The 19965-nt window shown below is 46.3% G+C and overlaps 1 protein-coding gene across 2 annotated transcripts in view; it reads right to left on the bottom strand.

The window, feature by feature from the left end:
• The window catches only part of dnah10 (dynein axonemal heavy chain 10), a 397024-nt gene that overhangs the window by 355678 nt on the left and 21381 nt on the right, over positions 1-19965 (bottom strand). For both annotated transcript variants that reach the window (XM_070888200.1, XM_070888202.1), the window contains exon 4: positions 19243-19358. In XM_070888200.1, the coding sequence (XP_070744301.1) occupies positions 19243-19358 (116 nt within the window). The remainder of the gene's footprint in view (positions 1-19242; positions 19359-19965) is intronic.

Genomic DNA, 19965 nt, shown 5'->3' with positions numbered 1-19965 from the left:
ATGTCTTTACAGGCATTTCTGAAAGAACTGTGGTCCTCCCATTTGCAGATCATGTATTGTTCCTGGGCTCACCTGAGGGTCTACCATGCTCTACACACCATCGCCCTCTCAGACCGGCTCACGCTGTACCTGACCCCGACCTGTCGCAGATAGTTCCTCGCAGGTCAGGCCCTCCCTGAAGCACACTGCTGTATAAACACGTGTTTAGAAGCATCCTTTGTTAGCTCCATCCCTCTCCCAATATGGGTAAGGAGGGATATACTTGCATTGGAGGCAGTTCAGAGAAGGTTCACTCGGTTGATTCCTGAGATGAAGGGGTTGACTTATGAAGAAATGTTGAGCAGGTTGGGCCTGTACTCATTGGAGTTCAGGTGATCTTATTGAAACATATAAGATAATGAGGGGGCTCAACAAGGTGGATGCAGAGAGGATATTTCCATTCATGGGGGAATATAGAGCTAGGGGGCATAGTTTTAGAATAAGGGGCCGCCCATTTAAAACTGAGATGAGGAAGAATTTCTTGTCTCAGAGGGTTGTAAATCTGGAATTCTCTGCCCCAGAGAGCTGTGGAGGCTGGGTCATTGAATATATTTAAGGTGGAGATACACAGATTTTTGAACGATAAGGGATTAAAGGGTTATGGGGAGCGGGCGGGGAAGTGGACCTGAGTCCATGATCGGATCAGCCATGATCTTATTAAATGGCGGAGCAGGCTCAAGGGGCTGAATGTCCGACTCCTGCTCCTATTTCTTATGTTATAAAAGACAAATGTAAAGGAGACTATAATGGACTATAAGGAAATGGCCGACTTTTTAAATGAGTCCATTCTCACAGTAGTAGGTAGATTGGGCAAGTACATCAAAAGATATGATGGTAGAAAAGCAATGGATAGCATTTAAAGAATACATAATTTACAACAAATATACATTCCTTTAAGGAACAAAAACCCCATCGGAAAAGTGGTCCAACCGAGCCTAAGAGAAGTTAAAAGTAGCATTCGATCAAAGGAAGAGGCTTATAATATTGCCACAAAGAGCAGTAAGCCTAAGGATTGGGGGGATTTTGGAATTCAGCAAAGGACCAAGAAATTGATAAAGGGAAAATAGAATATGAGAGTAAACTAGTGAGGGACACAAAAACAGATTGTAAAAACTTCTATAGGTATGTAAAAAGGAAAAGATTAGTGAAAGTAAATGTGGGTCTCTTACAGGCTGAGACAGGAGGATTATAATGGGGAATAGAAAATGGCAGAGAAATTAAACAAATACCATGGGCAATGGCAGCGGCGAGCAGGGGTCAGCTTCCAGCAATCCTCCAGGACATTCGGTGCCAGTTTCGAGGGGGCGCGGAGCGTTACCACCACGAAGAGGCGAGCCGGTGTACAACTCCCCTGGTTTGGACTTTCAGAAGGCATTTGATAAAGTGCCACACAAGAGGTTATTAAACAAAATTGGGGTTCATGGGATTGGGGTTAATATGCTAGCATGGATTGAGGATTGAGGATTGAGGATTGAGGATTGGTTAATGGACAGAAAACAGAGAGGAGGATTAAACAGATGATTTTCGGGTTGACAGACTGAAGCTAGTGGGGTGCCACAAGGCTTGGTGCTTGGGCCCCAGCTATTCACAATCTATATCAATGATTTGGATGAAGGGACCAAACGTAATATATCCAAGTTTGCTGATGATACAACGCTAAGTGGGAATGTAAGTTGTGAGGAGGATGCAAAGAAGCTTCAAGGGGATATAGACAGGCTGAGTGAGTGGGCAAGAACATGGCAAATGGAATATAATGTGGAGAAATGTGAAATTATCTACTTTCGTAGCAAATATGAGTATTTTTTAAATTGTGAGAGATTGGGAAATGTTGGTGATCATAAATCACTGAAAGTTAACATGCAATTAAGAAAGCAAATGGTATGTTGGCCTTTATTACAAGAGGATTTGAGTATAAGATTAAAGATGTCTCACTGCAATTATATAGGGCCCTTGTGAGACTGCACCTGGAGTATTGGCCCTGAATTCGCGGCCCCTACTGGAGCGCATGCGACAATAGGGGCCCCGCAAGTTCCAGGTTTATGTTTGCGAAGCGCATGCGCCTAACCCCGGAACTTGCGATCTGTCACGAATCCTCGCGACAAATTCACCGCCTCCAAAAGTAAAGGGCCTCCACGGGCCAAGAGTTGGGTTATTTGCTCAACACCAGCCCAGCGAATGCCCTTGAAGTTCCTCCTACTGATAAAAACAGGTGTAAGGCCTTGGATCAGCGTAAGACTTTTAAAGCACAGAATAATAAATTATTCTCAGTAATTTAAACATTTAAAATCCGGTCAAATAAGGCAAGTTTATTTTTAGATCCTTTAAAATATGTAAACTTATTTTTCAAAAAATTATATTTTTGTTTTAAATAATAAATTCAATTCTGTTTTGATTCATTTTAAGTATGTGCTGTTTTTTTAAAAATTTATCTTAATTGTGTGTTTTGGGGGTATCCCATTATACTTTTGGGAATCACCATAAGTATGAATGGGAATACCCTTCCTTGGATTGATTGGGCCAGCCCACGTGAACCCAGGCACGTGTACGAAACCCTTAGAACCCTGGGATACGTGGGCCTCCACGCAGGCCTCCACGTAGAGGACCAGGGTCAGAAGTCTCCGAACCTCCGGGACCACCGGTTACTTTTGTAGAAATTTTTGCGGTTGAAGGCATCCTCCTGCGAGAAGCCTCCGACCGCAAATTCTGGGCCATTGTGTACAGTTCTGCTCTCTTTACCGAAGGAAGGATATACTTGCCATAGAGGGAGTGTAACGAAGGTTCACCAGACTGATTCCTGGGATGGGGGCATTGTCCTATGAGGAGAGATTGAGATTGAGTACACTAGGCCTATATTCTCCAGAGTTTAGAAGAATGAGAGGTGATCTCATTGAAACATGCAAAATTCTTACAGAGCTTGACAGGGTAGATCATCATCATCATAGGCAGTCCCTCGGAGTAGAGGAGGACTTCCTTCCACACTAAAATTGAGTTCTTAGGTGACGAGTCCAATGCGGAACCTACAGTCTCTGTCGTGGGTGGGGCAGATGGTGGTTGAAGGGATGGGTGGGTGGGGTGCCTAGATTGTTGCGCGCTCCTTCTGCTGTCGACACTTGACTTCAGCTTGATCTCGTCGAAGAGACTGGAGGTGTTCAGCGCCCTCCCAGATGCTTTTCCTCCATTTTGAGCGGTCTTCGGCCAGGGATTCCCAGGTGCTAGTGGGGATGTTTAACTTTATCAAGGAGGCTTTGAGGGTGTGTTCCTCTGCCCACCTGGGGCTCGCTTTCCATGTAGGAGTTCCGAGTCGGGCACTTGCTTTGGGAGTCGCATGTCAGGGATGCAGATGATGTGGCCCGCCCAGCGGAGCTGATCGAGCGTGGTCAGTGCTTCAATGCTGGGGATGTTGGCCTGAGCGAGAACACCGACGTTGGTGCGCCTATCCTGCCAATGGATTTGCAGGATCTTGTGGAGGCTGCTTTGGTGGTACTTCTCCTGTGTTTTGAGGTGCCTGCTGTATATAGTCCATGTCTCTGAGCCATATAGGAGGGTGGGTATCACCATTGCTCTGGTGCCGGGTTTGAGGTCCTGGTCTTCAAACACTCTCTTCTTCTGCGACCAAAGGCTGCACTTGTACACTGAAGGCGATGTTGGACTTTGTCATCGATGTCTGCCCTTGTTGACAGTAGGCTCCCGAGGTATGGAAACGGTCCCTGTTGTCCAAGGCCTCGTCGTGGATTTTGATAATCGGGGGGGGCAGTACTGTGTGGCGGGGGAAGGTTGGTGGAAACCTTTGTCTTACGGATGTTTAGGGTAAGGCCTATGCTCTCGTACGCCTCGGTGAAGGTGTTGACGATGGCTTGGAGTTCGGACTCAGTGTGCGCAGACGCAAGCACCGTCCGCATACTGTAATTCGATGACGGAGGATGGGACGACCTTGGATCTGGCCTGGAGGTGGCGAAGATTGAACAGATTCCCATTTGTCCTGTAATTTAGCTCCACTCCAGCAGGGAGCTTGCCGAGGGTGAGATGGAGCATTGCAGCAAGGAAGATCAAGAAGAGCGTTGGTGCGATGACACAGCCTTGCTTGACCCCGGTCCGAACGTGGAATGGGTCCGTGATGGATCCGTTAGTCACGATTACAGCTTGCATGCCATCGTGGAGCAGGTGGAGGACGGTGACAAACTTTTGAGGGCAGCCGAATCAGAGGAGGACACTCCATAATCCCTCACGGTTGACAGTGTCGAAGGCTCTTGTGAGGTCAAAGAAGGCCATGTACAAGGGTTGGTGCTGTTCCCTGCATTTCTTGTATCTGCTGTGCAGTGAAGATCATGTCCATTGTGCCCCTTAGTGGGCGGAATCCACATTGCGACTCTGGGAGGAGTTCTTCAGCCATTCAGGAGGATTCTTGTGATGACTTTCCCGGTGGTCGACAGCAGGGAGATTCCTCTGTAGTTACCACAGTGGGACTTGTCCCCTTTCTTGAAGATGGTCATGATTACAGCGTTTCTGAGATCTCCTGGCATGATCTCCTCCTTCCAGATAGGAGAGATGAGGTCATGGATCCGCGCCAGTAGTGCTTCTCCGCCATGTTTTAGTGCTGCGGCAGGGATTCCATCTGCTCCTGAGGCCTTGTTGTTCTTCAGTTGTCGAATTGGCCTTTTCAACCTCGTGCCGGGCTGGGGTTGTGCTGAGATGGTGGCGGGTGGCATGCTGTAGGATGGAGTCGAGGACACTCGCGTTGAAGACAGAGTCTCGGTTGAGGAGATCCTCAAAGTGCTCCTTCCAGCGGGCACTGACTGCCTCTCTGTCCTTGATGAGCACCTCTCCATTCTTGGCCAGTAGTGGGGTAGGGCCTTGGGTGCTTGGGCCATGGAGCACCTTGACTGCGCTGAAGAATCCTCGCACGTCATGGTTGTCGGCTAGCTGCTGGATTTCTTGAGCTTTCTCCACCCACCGTCTGTACTTTAGGTCGCAGGTTTTCTGTTGGAACCTTCAGATGTCTGTAGAAACATAGAAAATAGGTGCAGGAGCAGGCCATTCAGCCCTTCGAGCCTGCACCACCATTCAATAAGATCATGGCTGATCATTCACCTCAGTACCCCTTTTCCTGCTTTCTCTCCATACCCCTCGATCCCTTTAGCCGTAAGGGCCACATCTAACTCCCTCTTGAATATATCCAATGAACTGGCATCAACAACTCTCTGCGGCAGAGAATTCCACAGGTTCACAACTCTCTGAATGAAGAAGTTTCTCCTCAGATCAGTCCTAAATGGCCTACCCCTTATCCTAAGACTGTGTCCCCTGGTTCTGGACTTCCCCAACATCAGGAACATTCTTCCCGCATCTAACCTGTCCAGTCCCGTCAGTATCTTATACGTTTCTATGAGATCCCTTCTCATCCTTCTAAACTCCAATGTATAAAGGCCCAGTTGATCCAGTCTCTCCTCATACGTCAGTCCAGTCATCCCTGGAATCAGTCTGGTGAACCATCGCTGCACTCCCTCAATAGCAAGAACGTCCTTCCTCAGATTAGGAGACCAAAACTGAACACAATATTCCAGGTGAGGCCTCACCAAGGCCCTGTACAATTGCCCTGTAAGACCTCCCTGCTCCTATACTCAAATCCCCTAGCTATGAAGGCCAACATATCATCTGCCTTCTTCACCGCCTGCTGTACGTGCATGCCAACTTTTAATGACTGATGAACCATGACACCCAGGTCTTGTTGCACCTCCCCTTTTCCTAATCTGCCGCCATTCAGATAATATTCTGCATTCGTGTTTTTGCCCCCAAAGTGGATAACCTCACATTTATCCACATTATACTGCATCTGCCATGCATTTGCCCATTCACCTAACCTGTCCAAGTCACCCTGCAGCCTCTTAGCATCCTCCTCACAGCTCACACCGCCACCCAGTTTAGTGTCATCTGCAAACTTGGAGATAGTACATTCAATTCCTTCATCTAAATCATTAATGTATATTGTAAAGAGCTGGGGTCCCAGCACTGAGCCCTGCGGCACTCCACTCCGAAAAGGACCCGTTTATCCCGACTCTCTGCTTCCTGTCTGCCAACCAGTTCTCTATCCACATCAGTATATTACCCCCAATACCATGTGCTTTGATCTTGCACACCAATCTCTTATGTGGGACCTTGTCAAAGGCCTTTTGAAAGTCCAAATACACCACATTCACTGGTTCTCCATTGTCCACTCTACTAGTTACATCCTCAAAAAATTCCAGAAGATTTGTCAAGCATGATTTCCCTTTCATAAATCCATGCTGACTTGGACCGATCCTGTCACTGCTTTCCAAATGCGCTGCTATTTCATCCTTAATAATCGATTCCAACATTTTCCCCACTACTGATGTCAAGCTAACCGGTCTATAATTATCCATTTTCTCTCTCCCTCCTTTTTTATACAGTGGTGTTACATTAGCTACCCTCCAGTCCATAGGAACTGATCCAGAGTCGATAGACTGTTGGAAAATGATCACCAATGCATCCACTATTTCTAGGGCCACTTCCTTAAGTACTCTGGGATGCAGACAATCAGGCCCCGGGGATTTATCGGCCTTCAATCAATTTCCCCAACACAATTTCCTGCCTAATAAGAATATCCTTCAGTTCCTCCTCCTCTCTAGACCCTCAGTCCCCGAGTACATCCGGAAGGTTATTTGTGTCTTCCTTCGTGAAGACAGAGCCAGAGTATTTGTTCAATTGGTTTGCCATTTCTTTGTTCCCCATTATAAATTCACCTGAGTCTGACTGCAAGGGACCTACGTTTGTCTTCACTAATCTTTTTCTCTTCACATATCTATAGAAGCTTTTGCAGTCAGTTTTTATGTTCCCGGCAAGCTTCCTCTCGTACTCTATTTTCCCCTTCCTAATCAAACTCTTTGTCCTCCTCTGCTGAATTCTAAATTTCTCCCAGTCCTCAGGTTTGCTGCTTTTTTTGGCCAATTTATATGCCTCTTCCTTGGATCTAACACTATCCTTAATTTCCCTTGTTAGCCACGGTTGAGCCACCTTCCCTGTTTTATTTTTTACTCCAGACAGGGATGTACAATTGTTGAAGTTCATCCATGTGATCTATAAACGTTTGCCATTACATATTCACCGTCAACCCTTTAAGTATCATTTCTAGCCAATTCACGCCTCATGCCGTCGAAGTTAGCTTTCCTTAAGTTCAGGACCCTAGTTTCTGAATTAACTGTGTCACTCTCCATCTTAATAAAGAATTCTACTATATTATGGTCACTCTTCCCCAAGGGGCCTCGCACAACAAGATTGCTAATTAGTCCCCTCTCATTACATCTAGGATGGCCAGCTCTCTAGTTGGTTCCTCAATATATTGGTCAAGAAAACCATCGCTAATACACTCCAGGAAATCCTCCTCCACCTCATTGCTACCGGTTTGGTTAGCCCAATTTATATGTAAATTAAAGTCGCCCATGATAACTGCTGTACCTTTATTGCACACATCCCTTATTTCTGTAGAGCTGCTTTCTTGCCCTCGAGTTATGTTGCTGTTTCCAGTCCAAGAATGCCTTGCACTTGCGGCATATTAGCTCCTGGATCTCCTGGTCGTTCTCGTCGAACCAGTCTTGGTGTTTCCTGGTCGAGTGACCAAGCGTCTTTTCACAGGTTATGGAAGCATTGAGGGCAGACCAGGCACTGTGGATACTCTGAGTCTCTGGGAGTCATCTGGTTGGTAGCAACGCACTGGCTGAATTAGGCTTTCTTTGTAGGATCTTTGAGTGCTTCGGCGTTGATTTCCCTGTGGCATTGTTTCTGTTGCCATCGCTGTTTTGGGGCAATGTTGATGGTGATGACGGAGCGAATTAGGCGGTGGTGCGTCCAACAGTCGTCAGCTCTTGTCATGGTGTGGGTGATGCGCACATCTTTGCGGTCCCTCGCTCGGACCATGATGTAGTCTAGCACATGCCAGTGCTTGGAGCGAGGGTGTTGCCATGAAGCCTTGTACTTGCCCTTCTGATGGAACAGGGTATTGGTTATGACAAGGCCGTGTTCTAAGCATTTCGTCAGGAGGAGGGTGGCACTGGAGTTGGCTTTCCCTACCCCTCTCTGCTGATCACACCTCCCCAGAGGTCAGTGATCTTTCCAACTCTGGTGTTGAAGTTGCCAAGGGGGATCAGCTTGTCGCCCGTTGGGACTCAGGACAGGGATTGTTCAAGGTTGGAGTAGAATTCCTCTTTGGTCTCGTCTGTAGCTTCCAGTGTTGGATCGTATGCGCTGAAGGCCGTAGCACACTGGTTCCGGGCTAGGGTGAGCCGAAGAGGCATGGGGTGTTCGTTTATCCTGCAGGGGGAACCTTTGAGATGGCCCACTAGTTCATTTTAACGGCGAAGCCTACTCCATGCAGGTCACGAATTTCCTCTGGTTTGCCTTTCCAGAAGAAGGTGTAGACACCACCTTGTTCTTTGAGCTGGCCTTCCCCTGCCTGCCGGGTCTCGCTTAGGGCTGCAATGTTGATATCAAAGCGTCTAAGTTCACAGGCAACGATAGCGGTGCGGCGTTCCGGTCTGTCGCTGTTTGGGTTGTCCACAAGAGTCCTGACGTTCCAGGTCCCGAACTTCATCTTAAAAGTGTGGAAGATGCCGGTTCGTGAATTTTTTTAACGTGGGGTGGCCGTTGCACACCAGCCACCACACGGGCTTGACAGAGTTAGGTCTTGGTCCAATGGCAAGGGGATCCAAGAAAACTGGAGACCAAGCTCTGCTGTATGGGCACACCCGACCTGGGTGGGAACAGCAAGAGGAGCGGAGGAGCCAGCCACTGCAGGGAGCAGCACGAACCAACCCGACAGTGCGATGAAGGCAAAGCGGGCGACAAACCAGACGTCACGGCATCCCAGGTAGTGGATTGGTTGTGGACTCGGTGCGAGGTCGAGCTCAGCAGTGGGGTTGGGGCCCAGAAGAGGTCAGAGGGCAGCGAGAGCCCAGAGGTCGGAGGGCAGCGAGAGCCCAGAGGTCGGAGGGCAGCGAGAGCCCAGAGGTCGGAGGGCAGTGGGAGGTCTTGTGATCAATGAGGCCCGGAGGTCGGAAGCGGCGAGCAGTGGGGTCATGGCCCAGGAGCGACACAGCACAGGCGAACAGCGAGTTCGTGGGACCGCCATTGTGTTCTACGAAACCCAGGGATAGAGGTCCTGTGGGAAGGAAGGAAGGAAGACAGTAGGAGTACAAGGTAGATGCAGGCTGAATGTTTCCCCTGGCTGGGGAGTCGAGAACCAGGGGTCACAGTCTCAGGATAAGGCCATTTAGGACTGAGATGAGGAGAAATTTCTTCACTCAGAGGGTTGTGAACCCCAGAGGGCTGTGGAAGCTCAGTCTTTGAGTATATTCAAGACAGAGATCGATAGATTTTTGGATATTAAGGGATTCAAGGGATATGGGGATAGTGGAGGTCAGAAGTGGGGATGTTCGCTGATGACTGCACAGTGTTCAGTTCTACTCGCAACTTCTCAGATAATGGAGCAGTCCATGTCCACAGGCAGCAAGACCTGGACATTCAGGCTTGGGCTGATAATTGGCAAGTAACATTCACGCCACACAGGTGCCAGGCTATGAGTATCTCCAACAAGCGAGTATCTAACCACCTCCCCTTGATATTTAATGGCATTACCATCGCCGAATCCTCCACCATCAGCATTCTGGGGTCACCATTGACCAGAAACTGAACTTGGATCAGCCACATAAATACTGTGGCAACAAGAGGTCAGAGGCTGGGTATTCTGCGGCAAGTGTCTCACCTCCTGACCCCCCAAAGCCTTTCCATCATCTACAGCACAGATCAGGAGTGTGATGGAACACTCCCACTTGCCTGGATGAGTGCAGCTCCAACACTCAAGAAGCTCGACACCATCCAGGACAAAGAACATAAGAACATAAGAATTAGGAACAGGAGTAGGCCATCTAGCCCCTCGAGCCTGCTCCGCCATTCAATAAGATCATGGCTGATCTGGTCGTGGACTCAGCTCCACTTACCCGCCCGCTCCCCGTAACCCTTAATTCCCTTATTGGTTAAAAATCTATCTATCTTTGACTTGAATACATTCAATGAGCTAGCCTCAACTGTTTCCTTAGGCAGAGAATTCCACAGATTCACAACCCTCTGGGAGAAGAAATTCTTTCTCAACTCGGTTTTTAATTGGCTCCTCCGTATTTTGAGGCTGTGCCCCCTAGTTCTAGTCTCCCCGACCAGTGGAAACAACCTCTCTGCCTCTATCTTGTGTATCCCTTTCATGATTTTAAATGTTTCTATAAGATCACCCCTCATCCTTCTGAACTCCAAGGAGTAAAGACCCAGTCTACTCAATCTATCATCATAAGGTAACCCCCTCATTTCTCGAATCAGCCTAGTGAATCGTCTCTGTACCCCCTCCAAAGCTAGTATATCCTTCCTTAAGTAAGGTGACCAAAACTGCACGCAGTACTCCAGGTGTGGCCTCACCAATACCCTATACAGTTGCAGCAGGACCTCCCTGCTTTTGTACTCCATCCCTTTCGCAATGAAGGCCAATATTCCATTCGCCTTCCTGATTACCTGCTGCACCTGCAAACTAACCTTTTGGGATTCATGCACAAGGACCCCCAGGTCCCTCTGCACCGCAGCATGTTGTAATTTCTCCCCATTCAAATAATATTCCCTTTTACTGTTTTTTTTCTCAAGGTGGATGACCTCACACTTTCTGACATTGTATTCCATCTGCCAAACCTTAGCCCATTCGCTTAACCTATCCAAATCTCCTTGCAGCCTCTCTGAGTCCTCTACACAACTCGCTTTCCCACTAATCTTAGTGTCATCTGCAAATTTTGTTGCACTACACTCTGTCCCCTCTTCTAGGTCATCTATGTATATTGTAAACAGTTGTGGTCCAAGTACTGATCCCTGTGGCACACCACTAACCACTGATTTCCAACCGGAAAAGGACCCATTTATCCCGACTCTCTGCTTTCTGTTAGCCAGCCAATTCTCGATCCATGCTAATACATTTCCTCTGACTCCACGTACCTTTATCTTCTGCAGTAACCTTTTGTGTGGCACCTTATCGAATGCCTTTTGGAAATCTAAATACACCACATCCATCGGTACACCTCTATCCACCATGCTCGTTATATCCTCAAAGAATTCCAGTAAGTTAGTTAAACATGATTTCCCTTTCATGAATCCATGCTGCGTCTGCTTGATTGCATTATTCCTATCCAGATGTCCCGCTATTTCTTCCTTAATGATAGTTTCAAGCATTTTCCCCACTACAGATGTTAAACTAACCGGCCTATAGTTACCTGCCTTTTGCCTGCCCCCTTTTTTAAACAGAGGCGTTACATTAGCTGCTCTCCAATCCGCTGGTACCTCCCCAGAGTCCAGAGAATTTTGGTAGATTATAACAAATGCATCTGCTATAACTTCCGCCATCTCTTTTAATACCCTGGGATGCATTTCATCAGGACCAGGGGACTTGTCTACCTTCAGTCCCATTAGTCTGTCCAGCACTACCTCCCTAGTGATAGTGATCATCTCAAGGTCCTCCCTTCCCACATTCCTATGACCAGCAATTTTTGGCATGGTTTTTGTGTCTTCCACTGTGAAGACGGAAGCAAAATAATTGTTTAAGGTCTCAGCCATTTCCACATTTCCCATTATTAAATCCCCCTTTTCATCTTCTAAGGGACCAACATTTACTTTAGTCACTCTTTTCCGTTTTATATATCGGTAAAAGCTTTTACTATCTGTTTTTATGTTTTGCGCAAGTTTACCTTCGTAATCTATCTTCCCTTTCTTTATTGCTTTTTTAGTCATTCTTTGCTGTTGCTTAAAATTTTCCCAATCCTCTAGTTTCCCACTAACCTTGGCCACCTTATACGCATTGGTCTTTGATTTGATACTCTCCTTTATTTTCTTGTTTATCTACGGCTGGTTATCTCTTCTCTTGCCGCCCTTCTTTTTCACTGGAATATATTTTTGTTGCGCATTATGAAAGAGCTCCTTAAAAGTCCTCCACTGTTCCTCAATTGTGCCACCGTTTAGTCCTTGTTTCCAGTCTACTTTAGCCAACTCTGCCCTCATCCCACTGTAGTCCCCTTTGTTTAAGCATAGTATGCTTGTTTCTGACACAACTTCCTCATCCTCAATCTGTATTACAAATTCAACCATATTGTGATCACTCATTCCGAGAGGATCTTTTACTGGGAGATCGTTTATTTTTCCTGTCACGTTACACAGGACCAGATCCAAAATGGCTTGCTCCCTTGTAGGCTCTGTTACATACTGTTCTAAGAAATAATCCCGTATGCATTCTATGAATTCCTCCTCCAGGCTACCCCCTGCGATTTGATTTGACCAATCGATATGTAGGTTAAAATCCCCCATAACTACTGCCGTTCCTTTTTCACATGCCTCCATTATTCCCTTGATTATTGCCCGCCCCACCATGAAGTTATTATTTGGGGGCCTATAAACTACGCTGACCAGTGACTTTTTCCCCCTTACTAGCTCTAATCTCCACCCACAATGATTGAACATTTTGTTCATTGGAGCCAATATCATCCCTCACAACTGCCCTGATATCATCCTTTATTAACAGAGCTACCCCACCTCCTTTCCCTTCTTGCCTATCTTTCTGAATCGTCAGATACCCCTGTATGTTTAATTCCCAGTCTTGGCCACCCTGCAACCATGTTTCTGTAATGGCCACCAAATCATACCCATTTGTAATGATTTGTGCCGTCAACTCATTTACTTTATTTCGAATGCTGCGTGCATTTAGGTAGTGTTTTCATCCTAGTTTTTAAACCATGATTTTTAGTTTTTACCCCTCCTGCAGCCCTTTTATATTCAGTGGCCCTTTTTGTTTCTTGCCTTTGGTTTCTCTGCCCTCCACTTTTACTCATCTCTTTTCTGTCTTTTGTTTTTGTCTCCTTTTTGTTTCCCTCTGTCTCCCTGTATTGGTTCCCATCCCCCTGCCATATTAGTTTAACTCCTCACCAACAGCACTAGCAAACACTCCCCCTAGGACATTGGTTCCGGTCCTGCCCAAGTGCAGACCGTCCGGTTTGTACTGGTCCCACCTCCCCCAGAACCTGTTCCAATGCCCCAGGAATTTGAATCCCTCCCTGCTGCACCACTGCTCAAGCCACGTATTCATCTGCGCTATCCTGCGATTCCTACTCTGACTAGCACGTGGCACTGGAAGCTCCCAAGATTACTACTTTTGAGGTCCTACTTTTTAATTCAACTCCTAGATCCTTAAATTCGTCTCGTAGGACCTTATCCCTTTTTTTTTACAAAGCAGCCCACTTGATCGGCACCACATCCACCACCTTCAACATTCACTCCCTCCACCACCGATGCACCGTGGCTGCGGTGTGTACCATCTACAAGATGCACTGCAGCAACTCGCCAAGGCTTCTTCGGCAGCACCTCCCAAACCCGCGACCTCTACCCCCTAGAAGGACAAGGGCAGCAGGCGCATGGGAACACCACCACCTCCACGTTCCCCTCCCAGTCACACACCATCCTGACTTGGAAATATATCGTCGTTCCTTTATTGTCGCTGGGTCAAAATCCTGGAACTCCCTCCCTAACAGCACTGTGGGAGCACTTTCACCACACGGACTGCAGCGGTTCAAGAAGGCGGTTCACCATCACTTTCTCAAGGGCAATTAGGGATGGGCAATAAATGCCGGCCTTGCCAGCGAAACCCTCATCCCGGAACGAATAATTTTTTTAAAACATTATTTAAGAGGGGAAGGTCGTGTCTGACTAACTTGATTGAATTTTTTGAGGAGGTAACCAGGAGAGTTGATGAGGGCAGTTCGTACGATGTAGTGGATATGGATTTTAGCAAAGCTTTTGATAAGGTCCCACATGGCAGACTGGTCAAAAAAGTAAAAGCCCATGGGATCCAGGGCAAAGTGGCAAGTTGAATCCAAAATTGGCTCAGAGGCTGAAGCAAAGAATAATGGTTGATGGGTGTTTTTGTGACTGGAAGGCTGTTTCCGGTTGGGTTCCGCAGGGATCAGTACGAAGTCCCTTGATTTTTGTGGTATACATCAATGATTTAGACTTGAATGTAGGGTGAATGATTAAGAAGTTTGCAGATAATACTAAAATTGGCCGTGTGGTTAATAATGAAGAAGAAAGTTGTAGATTGCAGGAAGACATCAATGAACTGGTCAGGTGGGCAGAACAGTGGCAAATGGAATTCAATCCGGAGAAGTGTGAGGTAATGCATTTGGGGAGGGCTAACAAGGCAAGGGATACACATTAAATGGTAGGACATTGAGAAGTGTAGAGGGCCAAAGGGACCTTGGAGTGCAGGTCCACAAATCCCTGAAGGTAGCAGGCCAGGTAGATAAGGTGGTTAAGAAGGCATATGGGAATAATTGCCTTTATTAGCCGAGGCATAGAATACAAGAGTAGGGAGGTAATGTCTGAACTACATAAAACACTAGTTAGGCCACAGCTGGAGTACTGCGTGCAGTTCTGGTCACCACATTACAGGAAAGATGTGATTGCACTAGAGAGGGTAGAGAGGAGATTTACGAGGATCTTGCCTGCACTGGAGAATTTTAGATACGAGGAAAGATTCGATAGGTTGGGGTTGTTTTCTTTGGAACAGAGGAGTTTGAGGGGGGGGCTTATTGAGATGTATAAAATTATGAGGGGCCGAGATAGAGTGACCTATTTCCCTTAGCAGAGGGGTTGAAGAGATCGCAAAGTTTCTATTTAAAGAATGGACTTAGTCGAGAATATTTCGTGGACTTTATTTTTTTTTTCTGAAGGTATTTTTCCTGTGCTGGGGTCACCCTGTACAGATACGTGAAAAGGCTGGTTTTGTTAAAACTTCACAGACCGTATGGCAGTTAGCTGTGACAAAAGTACTGTCAGTCATGTACGGGTTCACCCACCAGCCCCAGCTAAAGGAAGGGGGCCATGAATACTGACAAAAGAGCTGTCGGCCAGGAAGGGCCACTCTAATATACAAAAGCAGCTCTCGCCCCCACCTCAGAAGAAGAGCAGAACAATGAACCCACCAGCCTGGCCAGCCAAAGAGGAGCCAGGTCTTTCCCAGCACAAAGACTGAGAGATATGCTCCAGACTAAGGACCATTAGTCCAATAAACATGGGTTGGATGGCCCATCACTGACTAAGTGCCCGTGCTTAGAAACAAAAGGATTTTAAAGATTGGCGGGAAAGATAGGGGTAGCAAGACTCCCATAAAGACAGGCCTTTCCACTTTATTTTTAGCTTGTAGCCTGTAGCTTGTACCTAGAGAAAGCTGTCTCTCCCTCTCGCCTCACCAAGATCGATGTACCAGAGGAGGAAACCGCAGTTCCGCAGAAGAAGCTGCCGAGACTGAAAAACGGGCGGTGACTTCCCACAGCTGAGCTGAGCGAGGAAACCAAGTGTGTGTGTAGTGGTGAGCATGATCGCAAGTGTCCCAAGCCAGTAACCAGATCCCAGACGAGACCAATGGCTCAGGGTTTTCTCAGAAGTGAAGCTATTCTGGGGAGGAAGCTTCAACTGGGCAATTTGTTGGTAGGGGTGAAGTTAGAATCCACCAGGGAATTACTGCATGTTACTAGGTCTCATTTCTGTACTGTATGAATGTTGCTTGTAACCTGGATTTTATTCTCCACAGAGACAGTGATGTATGTTAGACCAAATAAAATAAATACGATTTTTCACCGAAGCATTCCTGTCCGTGACTTATTCCATTTACACTCTGAATAATAATCCCCGGGTATAGAATTTTCGTAAGACGGGGGCGAGTCGAACAGTCCGTCTAGCAATTGGGCTAGTATTAAAACTGCTTACAGGGTCAACAACCAGGAACCATAGATTTAAAGTAATTGGCAGGAGGTTTAAAGGGGATTTGAGGAGAAATGTCTTCACCCAGAGGGTAGTGGGGTATGGAACTCACTGCCTGAAAGGGTGCTAGAGGCAGAAACCTCCTCTGCTTAGGCAGTCCCTCGGACTGGCTCCCACACTAACACCAGTTCTCAGGTGACTGATGAGTCCAATGTGGGACCTACAGTCTCTGTCACAGGTGGTGGTTGGAGGGACGGGTGGGCGGGGGGGGGCTTGGGTTGTCGTGCGCTCCTTCCGCTATTTGCGCTTGGTTTCCGCGTGCTCCCGGCGAATAGACTCGAGGTGTTCGAATGCTTCTCTTCCACTTTGAGCGGTCATGGGCCAGGGATTCCCAGGTGTCAGTGGGGATGTTGCACTTTTTGAAAGAGGCTTTTAGGGTGTCCTTGAAACGTTTCCTCTGCCCACCTCGGGCTCGCTTGCCTTGTCAGAGCTCGGAGTAAAGCCCTTGTTTTGGGAGTCTCGTATCGGGCATGTGGCCCGTCCATCAGAGCTGATCAAGCATGGTCAGTGCTTCGATTCTGAGGTTGTTGGCCTGAGTGAGAACACGGACGTTGGTCGTCTATCCTGCCAATGGATTTGCAAGATCTTGCGGAGGCAGCGTTTTGAGGTGCCTGCTGTCATAGTCCATGTCTCTGAAGCATATGAGGGTGGGTATCACCACTGCTCTGTAGACCATGAGCTTGGTGCGGGTTTGAAGTCCTGGTCTTCAAATACCCTCTTCCTCAGGCGACCAAAGGTTGCAATGGCACACTGAAGGCGGTGTTGGACTTCGTTATCCTGAGGTATGGAAAATGGTCCAGGTTGTCCAAGGCCTCGTTATGGATCTTGATAATTGGGGGGCGCAGGGGGTACTGTGTGGTGGGGTCAGGTTGGTAGAGAACCTTTGTCTTATGGATGTTTAGTGTAAGGCCCAGACTCTCGTACGCTTCAGTGAAGGTGTTGACGATGGTTTGGAGTTCGACCTCCGAGCATGCACAAATGCAAGAGTCGTCGGCATACTGTAATTCAGTGACAGAGGATGGGACGACCTTGGATCTGGACTGGAGACGGCAGAAGTTAACAGTTTCCCGTTTGTTCTGTAGATTAGCTCCACTCCAGCGGGGAGCTTACTGAGGGTGAGAGGGAGCATTGCAGCAAGGAAGATCATCACATTTAAAAAGTATTTAGATGTGCTCTTGAAGTGCCGTAGGGGCTACGGACCAAGAGCTGGTACATGGAATTAGGCTGGATAGCACTTTTACGGCTGGCATGGACACAATGGGCTAAATGACCTCCTTCCGTGCTATAAATTTCTATGATTCTGTGATTAAGAATATATTGAAATAAGAACAATCAATATTTTATCGGTCTTTAAGTTCTTTGTGAAATACCATGCAGATTCACTCGTAAATTGAAATAAATCTGATCATTTGCCTGAAATAAAGATTTGTAAATTCAATCTCAACTTTCAATCAAAGTCTTTTAGAAAGAAACAAAGAAACTTGGGATGATAAGACAGAAACTCAAGCTGGTGCACGGATTGTAGGCTGGGAAATTCTACAAACTGTGCATGCTCAGAATGCAGAGATGCAGTTGAAAACTGCTGAGATTTTTTTTAAAGATTCAGTCATAGCCCAGGCTTTTGAGTGAGGCTAAGGCCTTGAAGTAAAGACTATAAATAAAGTATTTAAAGATATGAATCCATTGAGTATATTTTAAAATGTTATCTAATATATATTTCTTTGTTCTCATTATTATAATCTTACTTTGGACATTAGAAATTTCAGTTACTGAGAAAGGAATGGTGGACAAAATTTTCTTTCAGAAAGAATTTTTAGCGATTCAATTGGTTATTCAACAAGCCATAACGGTGAATCATTTACATTCAGTTTTATCATAATAGGAAAGGGAAATCACGTTTGACAAATTTGCTGGAATTCTTTGAGGATGTAACGAATAGGGTGGATGAAGGGGAACCAGTGAATGCGGTGTATTTGGACTTCCAGAAGGCAGTTGGTAAGACACCACATAAAAGGTTACTGCACAAGATAAAGGTTCACGGGGTTGGGGGTAATATATTAGCATAGATAGAGGATTGGCTAACGAACAGAAAACAGAGAGTCGGGATAAATGGTTCATTCTCGGGTTGGCAATCAGTAACTACTGTTGTGCCGCGGGGATCAGTGCTGGGACCCCAACTAATTACAATCTATATTATCGACTTGGAAGAAGGGACTGAGTGTAATGTAGCCAAGTTTGCTGACTACACAAAGATGGGAGGAAAAGCAATGTGTGAGGAGGGCACAAAAAAACCTGCAAAAGGACATAGACAGGCTAAGTGAGTGGGCAAAAATTTGGAAGATGGAGTATAATGTTGGAAAATGTGAGGTTACGCACTTTGGTAGAAAAAAAACAAAGAGCAAGTTATTATTTAAATGGAGAAAGATTGCAAAGTGCTACAATACAGAGGGACCTGGGGGTCCTGGTGCATGAAACACAAAAGGATAGTATGTAGGTACAGCAAGTGATCAGGAAGGCCAATGGGATCTTGGCCTTTATTGCAAAGGGGGTGGAGTATAAAACCAGGGAAGTCTTGCTACAGTTATACAGGGTATTGGTGAGGCCACACCTGGAATACTGCGTGCAATTTTGGTCTCCGTATTTACGAAAGGATACACTTGCTTTGGAGGCAGTTCGGAGAAGGTTCACTCGGTTGATTCCAGAGATGAGGGAGTTGACTTATGAGGAAAGATTGAGTAGGTTGGGCCTCTACTCACTGGAGTTCAGAAGAATGAGGGGTGATCTTATCGAAACGTATAAGATTATGAGGGGGCTTGACAATGTGGATGCAGAGAGGATGTTTCCACTGATGGGAGAGACTAGAACTAGGGGGCATAATCTTAGAATAAGGGGCCGCCCATTTAAAACTGAGATGAGGAGGAATTTCTTCTTTCAGAGGGTTGTAAATCTGTGGAATTTGCTGCCTCAGAGAGCTGTGGAAGCCGGGACATTGAATAAATTTAAGACAGAGATAGACAGTTTCTTAACTGATAGGAAATAAGGGGTTATGGGGAGCGGGCAGGGAAGTGGACCTGAGTCCATGATCGGATCAGCCATGATCGTATTAAATACTCCTGCTCCTATTTCTTATGTTCTTAAGATTGGATTTCCCCACTACAAATGCTTGCACAGGCCATTTCCATTGATATAAATGTTGACATTATAAAGTTTCATAGAAAGTAACATTTAGGGACAGGAAATATGTGCCATTTGGAAGATTTTGAACAATATTGTACCAGTACTTGCTCTTTATGGATTTAATCATCTTACCTGTGTAAGGACTTGATTTAACATCAACAAAAAGTGACCATTCAGCAGGCCAAACTCCAACATTTTGGGCATTAATAAATTGGTCTCCTTCATGTCATTGGGCTCCGTAATGGTCTCTAAATACAATGTTTACAATATTCAGTTCAATTATGTGTAATTATTGCAGATGTAACAGTAAGAGCTTTTCTGTAACAGCCTGTGACAAAATGTGGTATTTTGCCCATTATCTAATTTTTGTTATAGTACATTCAGGGTTAATTCAAGGCTCACTTAAAGAAATATCCCAGACTGGCTGATAAAGAACAGCTCAGAAACAGAGAGCAAGTGCCTGATTTATGATTCAGCAAGTGGTTAGTATATTAATGTTTGGGGTGACTGTTACCAACAGTGGGAAGCAGCACAGTAGTATACTGTACTGCGCATTCATCTGGAACCCAAAACTTTTTTCCCCCCAAACAGCATTTCTCTCCCGCCATTTTTGAAGCCAGCTCCCTCCCCACTGGCATTTACTTTTTTTTTTAAACGAACCTGCTCCTGTGTCGAACCGGCAGAGCGCATGTGCAGTCCGCTTCCAGTTTGTTGGCAGCAGTCGCGTCCATTAATGTTTTAAATCAATCTTGGTTACTCGATTGCTTTGTTCTGTGTAACATTCATTGGGCTCAAAGGACTTTTACAAATATGCAACCAATGGATTTGCAACAAACAGCTATTAGCTGTGTCATG

This window comes from Pristiophorus japonicus, chromosome 8 (genome assembly GCF_044704955.1).
Source record: "Pristiophorus japonicus isolate sPriJap1 chromosome 8, sPriJap1.hap1, whole genome shotgun sequence".
Classification (NCBI taxonomy): domain Eukaryota; kingdom Metazoa; phylum Chordata; class Chondrichthyes; family Pristiophoridae; genus Pristiophorus; species Pristiophorus japonicus.
Note: the sequence above shows the minus strand (reverse complement) of the source record. Positions and strands in the feature narration are given on the sequence as shown.